The sequence below is a fragment of the Heterodontus francisci genome, chromosome 9, assembly GCF_036365525.1.
Source record: "Heterodontus francisci isolate sHetFra1 chromosome 9, sHetFra1.hap1, whole genome shotgun sequence".
Taxonomy (NCBI): Eukaryota; Metazoa; Chordata; class Chondrichthyes; order Heterodontiformes; family Heterodontidae; genus Heterodontus; species Heterodontus francisci.
In genome coordinates, this window is record NC_090379.1 from 104,534,209 (window position 1) to 104,550,784 (window position 16,576).

General features: G+C 44.3%; 1 protein-coding gene across 3 annotated transcripts in view; it reads left to right on the plus strand.

Moving 5' to 3' along the window:
* mapkbp1 (mitogen-activated protein kinase binding protein 1) overlaps positions 1-16,576 on the plus strand; it is a 368,915-nt gene that overhangs the window by 137,175 nt on the left and 215,164 nt on the right. For all 3 annotated transcript variants that reach the window (XM_068039616.1, XM_068039618.1, XM_068039619.1), the window contains exon 5: positions 15,374-15,544. In XM_068039616.1, the coding sequence (XP_067895717.1) occupies positions 15,374-15,544 (171 nt within the window). The remainder of the gene's footprint in view (positions 1-15,373; positions 15,545-16,576) is intronic.

Genomic DNA, 16,576 nt, shown 5'->3' on the forward strand with positions numbered 1-16,576 from the left:
CTCGGTCGTGGACAATTCTTTGTGCTGAAAGACCAGCAAGTTTCGGGCAGACCAAAAGGCGTCTTTTACCGAATTGATAGTCCTCCAGCAGCAGTTGATGTTTATCTCAGTGTGCGTCCCTAAGCTCTGGAATACCCTCCCTACACCTCTCTGCATCTCTACCTCACTTTCCTCCTTTAAGTCACTTGTTAAAACCTATCTCTTTGATACAGCTTTTGATCATCTGACCTAATATCTCGTTATGTGGCTCAGTATCATATTTTGTTTTATAATGCCTCAATGAAGTGTCTTCGGATATTTTATAATGTTAAAGATGTGATATAAATTTAAGTTGTTGCCGTTTACTTTCTATTGACTTCAGATGTAAACGAAAATCGGACAGTGTAAAATGGGTGGCAGTCCTGATCCCATCAGTTTCCTGCTGGTTGCGTTAGGTTAAAGTGACTTCTTTCTCTCTCTCTCAACTACAGACAGACACAAACACAACCACATAAATCCTTTCACATACACACACTCTTTCAAGCATGCACAGTCCCTCTCAGATACTCACACAAATTCTTTCACTCACATAAATTGTTTTCCATTTCAAACAGACTGACACAAATGAGTTTTTTCTCTCTATCACACATGCACACACAAATCCTTGCTCTGCCTCGATCTTGTACGCATGCATGCACACGGTTTTTTCTCATGTATACGATCATACACAAGTTCTCACTCTCTCTCACTCAGGCACCCTCCTGAATCTTCGCTCTCTCATACATGCTCTTACATTATCTGTTCTCTCATCACACACACATTCAATCTTTTTCCTCAAACTTGCATGTGCTTACACGCACACGTGTGTACATGTGTATACACATGCATTCACACATATGCATACATACATGGATGTGCATGTGCATAGGCCTGCATGTGCGTTCTTTTGCACACATTTATTAGACAAAAAATTGACACTGAGCCACATAAGAGATTACAACAGACAACCAAAAGCTTGGTCAAAAGTAGGTTTTAAGGAGGGTCTTAAAGGAGGAAAGAGAGGTAGAGAGGTTTAGGGAGGGAATTCCAGAGATTAGGGCTTAGGCAACGGAAAGCAGAGTCACCAATGGTGGAGTGATTAAAATTGGGGATCTACAAGAGACCAGAATTGGAGGAGCACAGATATAGAGAGAGGCAAAGCCATGGAGAGATTTGAAAACAAGGATGAGAATTTTTAAAAATTCTCAGTATCGGATTGCTGGAACATTAACAGAGACCATCACCCTTTCTGGAACTTACTGCTGCCTGACAGAGGGCAATGTGGCCATGATGGAGTCGGAACTATTTTTCATTTCCAATGTAATTAGAGGGACCTGTAGATCAGTGGTGGTGATCAGCTCACCGATTGTCCGTTCATAGTCCCACCAGTAAGTTGTTAAACTAAATTTAATATCTCTGATAGTTTGTTGGCTGGCATCAGGAAGAAAATAACCAGGAGGGTTGATGCAGTTGATGTATATATAGTCTTTCTAAAGGGATTTGACAAAGTGCCACATAAGAGACATATTTGCAAAATAGAAGCACATAATATTAAAGGATGGTGGTAACTTGGATATATAATTGGGTAAGGTACAGACAGAGTGATGGTGAACAGATGTTTTTCTGACTGGAGAGAAGTATGCAGTGGAGTTGTCCAAGGGTTGATAGAAGGACCATTGTTTTTCTTGTTATCTATAAATGACCTGGACTTGGGTATAGGGAGTACAATTTCAAAATTTGCCAATGATATGACACTTGGAAATGTAGTAAATAGTGAGCAGGATAGTAACAGACTTTAGGAGGACATAGACAGACTGGAGAAACACGGTGGATGCAATTTAACGCTGCTAAATGTGAAGTGATGCACTGTGAGAAACAATGTGGAGAGGTGATATCACCTAAATGGTACTGTATATAGGGTGTTACGACCAAGGCAGGAGGAGTGCACTGTTAATTCAGTCCCACATTTCCATGGGTCACAGCATATCAATAAATTATTCCCACTTACTGAAAAACAGCCAATTAGATACTCTATTTGTCCCCCAGAATAAAGCACACCAACCAGGTTTCTTTGATCAACAACAAAATTAACTATTTATTAATAAACTAAGTCTTAAACAATAATGAGTTAAATCTATATACGAAAAGATTTTAAAACTCCTTATTCTTCCTGACCCTCATGCACACACACACATACATTCAAAAACTGGTTAACTGGGGAAAAAGGCTTTTTTGGTTCACAGCTGTTTCTTAGGAATAAAACGAATAATAGAATAATTGGGTTTGTCACATTCTGGTAAGATGTTTTTGCGTTGCTGAATGTGTCCCAAAGTCGAATAGTCAGATGCCACTTGAAATCTCTCCAGGCGAGGTTGCTGAACAGTCTGTGAAGGGTAGGTGTTCAATGCAATTCATCTGCAGCAGGCGTCACATAGGTCTTTCAGCAGGGGTGTCGCAACAGGTCTGCTTAGGTCTCACAGCAGCAGTATAGCAGTAGAAGCTTTCTTCAGATTTCAGGATCTCCCAAAACACAGGAGGCAACAGGAACCACACTTGATGCAGGGATTCTTCAGAGACTGGAGGAAATAGGAATCTGCAACCTCTGACATACAGGGGTTTCTTCTCTCTCTCCAGGCAGGTCACAGCCCAAATTTCAAATGTCTGCTCTTTGCCCAACTCACTAGTTTTTTTAAAGTGACAGCAAAAAGCCTTCCTGAGCCGATCACATGACTAGACAAAGCGTCTCCTCTGTCACTCAAAGTGTTGCGCTGAGTAGGTCAAAACCCCTTGCTGTTTCCTTGAAACTGCCTGCTTTACAATTCTTTTGTACAGCATTAACATACAAAAACTTCAGCTATTTGCAGGTCAATGTCCACTGAGCAGACAATCCTTTTCTCAGTGTTTTAAAACACACAGAATTCTAAGTTCTTAGGACAAAAAAAACCCTTATAACAAGGTGTGCAAGAGCAGAGGCAGCGGTGGGGGGGGGGCGGTTGGTGCATATTCACAAATCCTTGAAAGTGGCAGGGCAAATTGATAAGGTAGTTAAGAAAGCCTGTGGAATACCTGTCCTTTTTAAATAGGGGCATCAAATACAAAGATAAGGAAGTCATGCTAAATCTTTATAATTCACTGGTTAGGCCTCAGCTGGAATATCGTGTACAATTCTGGGCACCACACTTTAGAAAGGATGTCAAGTCCTTGGAGAGGGTAGAGAGGAAGCTTACCAGGATGATGCCAAGGATGAGGGCCTTCAGTTATGTGGAGAGATTAGAGAGGCTGGGACTTCTGCTTAGAGCAAAGAAGGTTAAAGGGAGACTTAATAGAGGTGTTCAAAATGATGAGGTTTTTTTATACAGCAAGGAGGGAGAAACTGTTTCCTCTGGTAAGTGGGTCATTTACCAGAGGCCATAGATTTAATATCATTGGCAAAAGAACCAAAGAGGAAATTAGAAGAAATTATTTCCCCCAGACGGTTGTTAAGATATGGAATGCATTACCTGAAAGGGCGGTGGATTCATATTCCGCAGGAACTTTAAAAAGGCAATTGGACATGTACTTTGACAAGGGATAACTTGCAGAGTTATGGGGAAATAGCTGAAGTGTGAAAATAAATTGTACAGCTCCTTCAACGAGCTGGCACAGGCACAATGGGCTGAATGGCCCCTTTTGTACTGTAAGATTTTGTGAAATCTGAAGGATTGTTGCAAAAACTTTAACAGCGAAGGGAACCAACCATCCCATACCCCTGACCTGACCTACATGTGACCCCATCCCAAACAAATTATGTCGTTGACTCTTAATGTGCCTGCATTCAAAGAAAAAAATAAGAACAAGCAATAAAGTTGAGGCAAGAAAAGAATGAGATAGAAATGACTTTTATTGATATATAAATTTAGTTTAGAGTTTAGAGATACAGCACTGAAACAGGCCCTTCGGCCCACCGAGTCTGTGCCGACCATCAACCACCCATTAATACTAATCCTACACTTATCCCATATTCCTACCACATCCCCACCTGTCCCTATATTCCCCTACCACCTACCTCTACTAGTGGCAATTTATAATGGCCAATTTACCTACCAACCTGCAAGTCTTTGTCTTGCGGGAGGAAACCGGAGCACCCGGAGAAAACCCACGCAGACACAGGGAGAACTTGCAAACTCCACGCAGGCAGTACCCAGAATTGAACCCGGGTCGCTGGAGCTGTGAGGCTGCGGTGCTAACCACTGCGCCTGTTAAATATTTTGAGGAAAAATGTTTTTAAGAGAAGACTAACTCCTGAGTCAGTTCATAGAAAGTTCATTTCCCCAGATTGTTGGATTTTCTTTGTTTGTAAAGTCCATCAAAATAATCCCACATTTTGCCACCTCCTCCGTGGAATCATGCTGATCCTCAGTTTGCTCAGTTAAGCTCTAGTGCACTTGATGTTGACATGTTCAGCCTGTTCCAACTCTTCCGTACATGACAGTTTTTCTCTCATTTTGCTTTGCTTTGTTGTTCTGTGCCTTTCCTTCCTTTCTATGTGTTTGTATTTCCTCCTTCCTCCTCTTTCCTTTCCCTCCTGCTTCTTTTATTGTTGTTCTGTCCCTTTCTTGTCTTTCCCCACTTCACCTGTTTATGTTCTCATCCGTTCTTCTACCTCCTTCTACCTCATCTGTCTCCCCATCCCTCTATTCTCCCCTTTATCTATCTCTCTCTCCTCCCCCCTCCTGCCTTTCCTTCTCTGGTCTCCACCCCCTACCCCCTGCCCCCCCCCCCTCCCACAATGCCTCTATCATCTTCACCTCCACTAATTTTTTGTTCAGTTATATATCAATTGCAAACTAACAACTCTTCAATACAAGTATTTGAATGCAGGCAGTGTCCCCTCTAAGCTGCACAGCTGTGCTCCCCTGCAGCAACTAGAAAGTTCACATGCAGACCGCGTACAAGTCGGCTCCCTTAAGTTACCACGTGTCCATGACTGCGCAAAAAATTTAAAGGGGTCACATGCTTAAACAATTCAGCCGCACGCTACGACAAAAGATTAGAGGGTGTATTTGTGGCAAGTGCAACTCACTTCAGTTGACGTTAATTTAGTGTGCAAAGTGGTAATAGCTGCATCAAATTATGTTGAATTTACAGCGCAGAAACAGACCATTCAACCCAACCGATTCATGCCAGTGTTTATGCTCTATGCAAGCCTCCTTCCACCCCTCTTCCTCTAACCCCATCAACACACTTCTCCCTCATGTGCTTATCTAGCCTCCCCTCAGATGCATCTACGCAATTTGCCTCAATTATTCCATGTGGGAGCAAGTTCCACATTCTAACTACTCTCCGAGAAAAGAACTTTCTTCTGAATTCTTTATTGGATTGATGAATTTTGGGCTTATATTTTTCGCCCCTAGTTTCGAAGACCTCTATCAGGTCATCCCTCAGTCTTCTCTAGGACAAGAACCCCAGCCTGTTCAACCTTTCCTAATAGAGGTATAACCTCTAGACTGCAGATCAACTGTTGCTCAGCTCTGCTCACTGCTGGCAACTCTCTGGATGGATAAATGTAACAAAGCAGATGCAATCAACTACAGATCCAACAGATTTTCTGCAGTATAATGGATAAAATGCTTCCATTTCAGTCAGTTCAGTGCCATTGACAGATTTTCACAACTGCTGTACTCGATGATAATAGAAATATTTTTTCTACAGTAGTACTTCTTGTTTTTTTCGACCGTCTATGGGAGCTGTTGAGCATGACTATTTCTCTTTGAACTTTGCAGACAGACTCACTGAGTTCAAAAAGACAGCCTGATGAAAACCTTCAATGACATGACTGGGACCCAGTTAATCTGAATAAATGCTAAATTCAGAAGAGCCACTGATCGAAAATATATTTGAACAAGTTACGCGAAATATTGGATTTTGAACTCAGTGGCTTGGCTCCTTCCTTGGGCACCAGTCTAGAGTCACATTAGCTAATGGTTGCACCCATTGCATTAATTTAAACTGTGACGTAATTTCTGTGAGTGAAGCTGGTACTTAACCTTGTATGTACTGTAAACCGAATGTCATGCTGAATCCTGGACAAAAAAGCTTCATTTTTTGTTGTATCTGGCTTCTGAACATTGGTATGAGTTACAGGGATATAAATCCATCTTGGGCAGTCACAAATTGGCTGACCATTTTTCACCCTACCCAACTTTCTTTCTCATTGTGCCAATTCACTATCACCTGTTTGGCGCTTCTGCCCTGGGTGGAATTTATACCTCACTGTGTCCATAGCCCTCTACATCAGCCTTGTTTGGGATTTATTTTGTTTTCCTCATTCCTCCCCTGCCCCCCTCTCTCCAAACCCCCCCCCCCACCACCATTAACTGATCCAGTTTAAATGCTTATCTGTATTCTATGCTTTTCATTGTTGGCTGTCAACTTTGTTGTTCCTACATTTTAAATGCAGCCTTTGTTGTGCTGAAAATGTTCCCCATTGCTTACAAAAGCAGCATCAATATTTTCAATCCAGATTGCCAGCCACTTAGGCATGTCCTCAATCGTCTTAATGAACTTCCCTCCATTACCAAACACAGGAAGTATATCAAAAGGCAGTTTATTACAGCTCCGTCTTTGTGTTTTGAGGCAGACTTTGCATATGTGCCTTTTAAAACTCCCTATGCTGTCTACCCCCACATGGGCTACCACCACTGGGTCTCTTCCTATGCCCTTTTAACTTTCCCCAGTGTACATTGATATAGCTCCAGGTAGGCAACTCATCACCCAATAGGTAACATCCTTGCAACACACCACTCTGGATCTTTGTCCCATTTGACTCTCCCCTGACTTGGGTTCCGTCCACTGATTAGGAGTTGCCTGATAACTGCTCATTATTGGAATCTCTTGAGTAGCTACAAAGGGTTTCTCACCTTTTCCTGCTATCTTAATACATTCATTATCCTTGGTTTATTTTGCTTTTTCTCAATACTTCTATTCCTAGCAACCCTAGGCTGTGCATGTCTGTACCTCCTATCCCCAACGACTTTCTCTTGATGGTTGAATGTTAGCTTAACCATATCACAGACCTGTAGTTGCAGATTTACTGAGTCTAGTACTATCCACATAACTTTAATATTTCCCGTGCAGTTGAGTGTGCCTGTGAGCTACATTACTCTAAAGTCATAACCCTGACCTAATTCTTTCTAATCAACAGATGCCAAGCAACATCTCTTCCCCCATCTAATAGTGCAGGTTGTCTTGATCAGAAACCTCCAAACGCAAAGACACAAACCTCATCCTAATTATATTCGGCTGGCCGCTCTCCTTTTGAGTTTGCTTCTCCCTCTGCTCTCGTTTTAAATCTTCCACTTCCATTTCGAGTTAACTCGGCTGCTCCCTGGCTTCATTTGGAGGGTTCTGGAGAGTGGAACTCTCCCAAGAGGATTGCTGCACTACTTCTTTTGATTTAAAAAAGCACTTTACTTTCAAGTACTTGTTTGCTTTTAATCAATCGCTTCCTGGTTTCCTAATCTCTACCGTCTGTTTCCCTTTATGCTGCTGGGTTACATTTGAAGATTGCAGGATCCTTTCCAAGAAGTGGTCATATCGGTCAACCAGAACTCCTCTCATCATAGCATCTAGAAGTGTTTGGCATAGCAGTGACTGTCAGTTCCTTCCTTCAGTGATATATCTGTACATTGAATGATGTTTCTCAGTTCCCCCCACCCCGGTTAAAGAGTTATCCAGTTAAGTCTCGCAACAGTAGCTCGAGCACATAATTCAGGTGGACGGTCCAGTGCAGTACTACTGGAGTGCTATGCTGTCGGATGTGGCATCTTGCAGCTGAGATGTTAAACCAGATGTCTCAGGTGGACGTAAAAGATGCCACGGCACTATTTCGAGAAAGAACAGGGGAGATCTCCTCATTGTCCCAGGCAATATTGAACCTCAACCAATATCACTGAAACAGATTATCAGGTCGTTATCACATTGCTGTGGTGTGCAAATTGGCTGCTGTGTTTCCTCCATTACTACAGTGACTACATTTTTAAAAAGTACTTCATTGGCTGTACTTCAAAGCACTTCGGGACATCCTATGGTTGTGAAGAAAATCGAAATGCAAGTCTTCCTCCCTCCTTCCCTCCCTTCCTTTCTTCCTTCCTACCTCCCTCCCTCCATTCCTCCTTTTTCCCTGCCTCCATCTTTTCTCCCACCCTCACTCCCTCCCTCCTTTCCTCCCTCCCTCATTCCCTTCCTCCTCCCTCCTTTCCTCCCTCTCTCCCTCCCTCCCTTCCTTCCTCCCTCTTTCCCTCCCTTCTTCCTTCCTTCCTCTTTCCCTCTCTTCTTCCTTCCTTCCCTCCTCTCTCTCTTCCTCCATCTCTTCTTTCCTCCCTCCCTCTCTACCTTGCTCTCTCCTTCCTTGCTCTCTCCCTTCTTTCCTTCCTTCTTGCTTGACTCGAGTCTCTTAGGTTCCTTCTCTCAGGAAGGTATCTGTAGGTGGACTGATGGCACTCAGGCCCCTCCCTTGGAGAGCTATCCATACATTGACTGGTGTCTCTCACCATTTCCCTTACTGAGATATCTGTTCGCTAGTCAAGACCCAATGCACATTTACTGAGTTGGGTTGGCAATTCCCTCTGGGCAAGAGCTGGAATCAAATATCTTCAAAACCTTCAGGATATTTTCACCTATCTGTTATATGATTGTGACAGAACCCGTTATCTATCAGTAGATGTGCCAGTCTTCTGAACAGTAATTCCAATTGCCATTGTGATGATGGGCGAGGAAGTAGACTACTATGGCAATGTTGTGCTCTCTCTGGCACTGATACAATCTCACACCGTTTGCAATGACTGGACCTAGCTGGCGCACTCGACAGAGCTAATGCCAAACATGTTCTACATTGCCCAGTTCACCTGAGCACTGACAGGAACTCTACAGCAGTTGGAATATCTGACCTAAAACCAGTGGCTTCATGTTAATATCTTGAAAGACAGCACCAGCTGTAAGGTTTGACAGCATGACTGGGCAAATTGGAACAGTCTGAAGCAAGAAATTGTGAGCCCAGACTGGCATCCAGTCTGCCAGTCATAAGATGCAAAACTCATAGAATCATATAAAGTGTAAGGCACAGAAAGAGGCCACTTGGCCCATCATGTCTGTGCCGGTCGAAAAACAATCCACCTATTCTAATCTTACCTTCCAGCATTTAGTCCGTAGCCCTGCAGCTTCTGGCATTTGAGGTGCATATCCAGACTCCTTTTGAATGAGTTGAGGGTCTCTGCCTCAACTACCCTTTCAGGCAGTGAATTCCAGACTGTTACAACCTTCTGGCTGAAAAAGTTTTTCCTCATCTCCCCTCTACTTCTTCTACCAATCACTTTAATTCATGCCCCCTCATCACTGATTTTTCCGCTAAGGTGAATAGACCCTTCACCTCCACTCGATCCAGGCCCCTCAAAATTTTGTACATTTCAATCAGATCTCCCCTGAGCCTTCTCTGTTCCAAGGAGAACAACTCCAGCCTATCCAATCATTCCTCATAGCTGCATTTTTCCAGTCCTAGCAACATCCTTGTAAATCTCCTCTGTACCCTCGAGTGCAGTTACACCCTTTCTGTAATGAGGTGACCAGAATTGCACACAGTACTCAAGTTGTGGTCTAACCAATGAGTTATACAGTTCAGCATAACCTCCCTGGTCTTGTGTTCTATACCTCGGCTAATAAAGGAAAGGATTCCATATGCCTTCTTTACCACCTTATCGACCCGTCCTGCGACTTTCAGGGATCTGTGGACATTCACTCCAAGGCCCCTCACTTCCCCTACACTTCTCAGTATTTTCCCATTAATTGTATATTCCTTTGTCTTGTTTGACCTCCCCAAATGCATCACCTCACACTTCTCCAAGTTGAATTCCATTTGCCACATTTCTGCCCATCTGACCAGTCCATCAATATCTTCCTGTAGCCTACAGCTATCCTCCTCGCTATCTACCACATCGCCCATCTTTGTGTCATCTGCAAACTTCTTGATCATGCCCCCTACATTTACTTCCAAATCGGTAATATACACCACAAAAAGCAGGAGACCCAGTACTGAGCCCTGTGGAACACCATTGGAAACAGCCCTCCAGTCGCTAAACCACCGTCAACAATTATCCTTTTTTTCCTGCAACTGAGCTAATTTTGTATCCACCGTGCTGCATATCCCTGGATCCCATGGGATTTTAATTTTTTAACCAGTCTGCCATGTGGGACCTTGTCAAAAGCCTTGCTAAAATCCATGTAGACCACATCAATTGCACTTCCCTCATCTATCTTCCTTGTTACTTCAAAAAATTTGATCACGTTAGTCAAACAAGATCTTCCCTTAACAAATCCATGCTGACTATCATTGATTAACGTGTGCCTTTCTAAATGACAGTTTATCCTGTCTCTCCGAATAAATTCCAATAATTTGCCCACTACTGAGGTTAGACTGACTGGTCTGTAATTATTTGGTCTATTCCTCGCTCTCTTTTTAAACAGAGGTACAATGTTAGCAGTTCTCCAGCCCTCCGGCACCACACCTGTATCCAGTGAGGACTGGAAAATGATGGTCAGACCCTCTTCTATTTCCTCTCTTGCTTCTTTTAACAGCCTAGGGTACATTTCATCTGGCCCTGGTGATTTATCAACTTTCAAGGATGCTAATCCCATTAATACTTCCTCTCTCCTTATGCTTATCACATCCAATACTTCACACTCCTCCTCCTTAAATACAATATCTGCATCATTCCCCCTCTTTTGTGAAGACAGACGCAAAGTATTCATTAAGAACCATACCAATGTCTTCCGCTCCTCCACATAGGTTACCTTTTGGTCTTTTATGGGCCCTACACTCTCCTTAGCTATCCTCCTACTCTTAATGTGTTGATAAAACATTCTTTCATTCCCTCTCTTTGCTTTCCTAATTTCCTTTTTGATTTCACCCCTCCACTTTCTGTACTCCTCTCGGCTTTCTGTAGTATTGAGTTCTCGGTTTTGGACATAAGCTTTCCTTTTCTGCCTTATCTTCCCCTATAGGCTCCTTGACATCCGTGGGGCTCTAGATTTGGCCGCCTCACCCTTTTTCTTTGTGGGAACATGTTTACTGTGAACCCCTTGAATCTCCTCTTTGAATGCCTTCCACTTCTCTGACACTGATTTACCTTCAAGTAGCTGCTTCCAGTCTGCTTTCGCTAAATCACTCCTCAGTTTAGTAAAATTGGCCTTGCCCCAATTGAGAACTCTAACTCCTGTTCTATCCTTGTCCTTTCCCATAATTATGTTAAAACTGACTGAATTATGATCGCTACCACCAAAATGCTCTCCCACTGCCACTCCTTCCACCTGCTTATCTTAATTTCCTAAAACTAAGTCTAAAACTGTGCCCTCTCTTGTTGGACTTGCTCCATACTGGGCAAAAAAGTTCTCCTGAATGCACCTCAAGAATTCTGCTCCCTCAATTTCTTTCACACTAAAACTATCCCAGTTGATATTGGGGTAATTAAAATTCCTTACTATTACTGCCCTATTGTTCTTATACTTCTCAGAGATTTGCCTAAATATCTGCTCTTCTATCTCCCTCTGACTGGGGGCTATAGTACTGCCCCTTTTTTGTTCCTTAGCTCAATCCATATGCCCTCATTTGATGAACCTTCCAGCAAGTCATCCCTCCTCACAGCTGTAATAGTTTCCTTGACCAAAATTGCCACTCTCCTTCCTTTCTTATCCGCCTCCCTATCGCGTCTGAAAACCCTCTAACCAGGAATGTTGAGCTGCCATTCCTGTCCCTCCTTAAGCCATGTTTCTGTAATAGCTGTGAAATCATACTGCCACCTGTCTATCTGTGCCCTCAGCTCATCTGCTTTATTTGCGATACTCCTTGCATTGAAATAGATACCCTTGAGCACTGCCAAACTCTTTTTTTATTTTCTAGCCCTCGTTTCCTCTGCCTACCAGAATCATCCATTAATTTTCCGCCTTCCAGTTTCATTTCTGATTTTGTCCCAACTGAGTCTACCCTCAGGTCCCCATCCTCCTGCCAAACTAGTGTAAACCCTCCCCAACAGCACTAGCAAAACGTCCCACAAGGTACTTGATCCCAGCTCTGTTCAGGTGCAACCCTCCTCCCCCAGAGCCGGTTCCAATCTTCCAGGAATCTGAAGCCCTCCCTCCAGCACCATTTTTCCAGCCATACATTCATCTGTCTTATCCTTCTATTTCTATACTCACTTGCACCTGGCACTGGGAGTAATCTGGAGATTACTCCTTTTGAGGTCCTGTTTGCTAATTTCTTACCTAGCTCCCTAAATTCTGACTGCAAGACCACATCCCTCTTTCTACCTATGTTGTTGGTTCCGATGTGGACCACGACGGCTGGCTGTTCACTCTCCCCCTTCAGGATACTCTGCAGCCGTTCAGTGACATCCTTGACCCTGGCACCAGGGAGGCAACACACCATCCTGGATTCACGTCTGCTGCCACAGAAACACCTGTCTGTTTGCCTGACTATTGAATCACCTATCACTATGGTTCTTCCAGTCTTCCCTGTACCCCACTGTGCAGCTGAGCCACCTGTGGTGCTATGGACTTGACTCTGGCTGCACTCCCCAGATGAAACATCACTTTCCTCAGTATTCAGAACTGAATACCTGTTGGAGAGTGATTCACTCAGGGTTCTCCTACACTACCTGCCTGATTGTTTTTGACTGTCTGGTGGTCACCCATTCCCTCTCTCTGTGCATACTCTTAAGCTGTGGGGTGACCACATCTATAAACGTGCTATCCACATAACTCTCATCTTCATGAATGCACCGCAGTGTCGCCAGCTGCTGCTCAAGTTCCAAAACCTGGAGCTCAAGCTGCTTCAATTGATGTCACTTCCTGCACAAATGGTTCTCCAGGATATGGGAAGCATCCCACATAGCACAGAAGGAGTGGAGGTTAGATCAGACAGAATGTATCAAGTGTTGCAGAGCACCGAAGGCTGGTACCACATTTAAATGCCAACTATGGCTTAGTGGTAGCACTCAATCCTCGGAGTCAAAAGAGTCAGTGCGTTCAAGTCCCACTCGAGAGTTAGGCACATAATCCAGGTAGACACTCCAGTGCAGTACAGAGGGAGTGCTGCATTGCTGGCAGTGTCTTTTTTTCAGATGAGATGTTAAATTGAGTAAATGTTCCTGTGGAACAATTTGAAGAAGAGCAGGAGAGTTCTTCCCGGTGTCCCAGCCAATATCCATCCCTCAACCAACATCACTCAAAGGGATAAATGTTGAGTAATAGTGTAAGACAGGTGATAGCAAGTCAGCAGCCCAATGTACATCTCTCCCCATTGTGATTTCCACTGTGTTAGAGAGTACTACTCACTGAGCAAAGGCTAACACTGAAGGATTTAAGCAATAGTCTGGGTTGTTTTTTTTTGCTGGTGCTCTGTTCCACGCATTGACTGCCCTGTTGATAGTTTATTCTGATCTATGGCTCTCCGTGTTTGAAAATTATGCTTTTAATGCTTTCCAGATTGCTCCGGCAACCCAAAGACAGGGTCAACTAAATCAAATCTGCCCAAGGGGCTCACTGCAATAAACACTAACAGACAAAGCCACAGTTCACTCTACAGTTTTAGCTGCAGTCACGGCAACATCTATATCAGATGGTTTATCTCTAATAAAGTGTCTTGCATCCAGCACACAGGCAGCGTGAAAGCTTTCAAAGGGGCCACAACTGAGAGCTAGAAGGCATTCTACATCGCACGTCCACAGGGAAGAATGGTGATTGGCCCAAATAACAACTTATCTGTCACGTTATTAATCAACCATACAATTGATTAAATGCGAACAGATCAAAAGTAGTAAACATAGGAACTGGAGTTCAGCTCCTCGAGTTTGTTCTGCCATTCAGTCAGATCATGGCTGATCTGTACCGTAACTCCATCTACCTGCCTTGGTTCCATATCCTTTAATTACCTTGCCTCGCAAAAATCTATTAGTCTCAGGTTTCAAATTTCCAATTGATTCTCAATCTTTTTTTGAGGGGCAGAGCTCCAGATTTCCACTGCTATTTGTGTGAAAAAGTGCTTCCTGACATCCCACCTGAACAGACTAGCTCTAATTTTAGGTGAAGCCCCCTTGTTCTGGACACAAACACCATGAAAGCAAAGGACCATTAAAAAGCTCTTTCTCTGCCTGAAAGTGCTTCAAGGACATAAGCTATATTGTAGGATTTGCAGTTTTCATTCTGTGATTGTGAAACTGAGAGATCCAGAGTGTGGCAACCAGGATCGACTTTGCAAATAACTGAAACAATCATGTCATTTTTTTGCATTGTTTTGTATAATTTAAGATATTAAATAAACACGGAGCTAATGAAATAAAAAAACCAGAAAATGTTGGAAATGCTCTGGAGGTCTGGCAGCATCTGTGGGGAGACAAATGGAGTTAACGGGCTGAATTTTCCTGGGTGGGCCAAAGTTGGCCTCAATTCTGGGTCGGGTGGCCTCAAGTGGTCGTGGCGGGACATTGGATGTGAGAAGAAACCTCTTCCAATGAGGGACGGCAGCCGGATTTCAGCATCAGGATGTCCGTTCACTGCGGCCTGTAGATAGGGCTGCCAGCCTGTTTCACAATGTGGATGCTGCCACGAGGTCACCAGCAGGTGTGGCAGTGGCGCATGGAGGTACTTTCAGTAGGAGGGGAGTGGTTGTCATTGCAGTTGGTGCAATATTAGTGAAGACATCAGAATCCATGAAGTGGCTACGATGGCATGTCTTCTGCTTGGGGGGGGGGGAATCTGAACACTGTGATTTAATGCTGGCAGCTTAATAGAAGGCCTCATGTGGTTCACATCATGGCTGTGGTGGTGCTTCCACTCCATTTCTGGGCTCCTGATACAGTGCGGGGTGCCCCCTGTGCCATCGGATAACTTGTGATCCAATTCCACACTCGAGACCAGTTGCCCCATTAAGTGCCCTAATTGGCCGCTCGCCGATGCCAGGCAGGTAGCTGTTGCTGCTGGGATCCCACCTCCGCCAAAAGCGCACGGAGCAGGGGACATGTCATGAAGCAGACCCGACGCAAGTCGATCACAGTTTCCTCCCCACAACCTCCAAAGCTGCCCCCATGGGGCTGGGGAAATTCAGCCCAATGTCTCAGGTCAGTGATCTTTCATTAGAACTGGAAACAAGTTAGAGATTCAACACATTTTAAGTAAGTACCGAGTCAGTGCTGCAGCACTGATTTTCCTTTTACACAGTGAATTACTGTTGACCATGGTCATGCCAACATTTTGTAAGACACCTTAAGCTGAGCTGTCCTCTCCAAATGCTATTCATTGTTTATTTTGCCTCCTCCCTACCATGCTGCAGAGTGGACACATGCCCGCTGTTCGAATCTGGGACGTCACTGAAAGAACACAGGTGGCAGAGCTCCAGGAACACAAGTACGGAGTGGCCTGTGTGGCATTCTCACCCAACGCCAAGTACATCGTCTCCGTGGGATACCAACACGATATGATTGTCAACGTTTGGGCTTGGAAGGTACATACAGCATTGGCATTAAATCTAATGGCGATCCTGCTGTCTCTCCGTTACTCCATGGATAGCCACTGGTATCAATGCAACTCACAGCAGTGCTGTAGGGGATGCAATGTACTGAACAGTGTGTTACACAGGGAGAGCTGTGTGTACTGAACAGCGTGTTACACAGGGAGAGCTGTGTGTACTGAACAGTGTGTTACACAGGGAGAGCTGTGTGTACTGAACAGTGTGTTGCACAGGGAGAGCTGTGTGTACTAAACAGTGTGTTACACAGGGAGCTGTGTGTACTGAACAGCGTGTTACACAGGGAGAGCTGTGTGTACTGAACAGTGTGTTACACAGGGAGAGCTGTGTGTACTAAACAGTGTGTCACACAGGGAGCTGTGTGTACTGAACAGTGTGTTACATAGGGAGAGCTGTGTGTACTGAACAGCGTGTTACACAGGGAGAGCTGTGTGTACTAAACAGTGTGTTACATAGGGAGAGCTGTGTGTACTGAACAGTGCGTTACACAGGGAGCTGTGTGTACTGAACAGTGCGTTACACAGGGAGCTGTGTGTACTGAACAGTGCGTTACACAGGGAGCTGTGTGTACTGAACAGCGCGTTACACAGGGAGCTGTGTGTACTGAACAGTGCGTTACACAGGGAGCTGTGTGTACTGAACAGTGCGTTACACAGGGAGCTGTGTGTACTGAACAGCGCGTTACACAGGGAGCTGTGTGTACTGAACAGCATGTTACACAGGGAGCTGTGTGTACTGAACAGTGTGTTACACAGGGAGCTGTGTGTACTAAACAGTGTGTTACACAGGGAGCTGTGTGTACTGAACAGTGTGTTACACAGGGAGAGCTGTGTGTACTGAACAGTGTGTTACACAGGGAGAGCTGTGTGTACTGAACAGTGTGTTACACAGGGAGAGCTGTGTGTACTGAACAGTGTGTTACACAGGGAGCTGTGTGTACTGAACAGCGCGTTACACAGGGAGAGCTGTGTGTACTGAACAGTGCGTTACACAGGGAGCTGTGTGTAC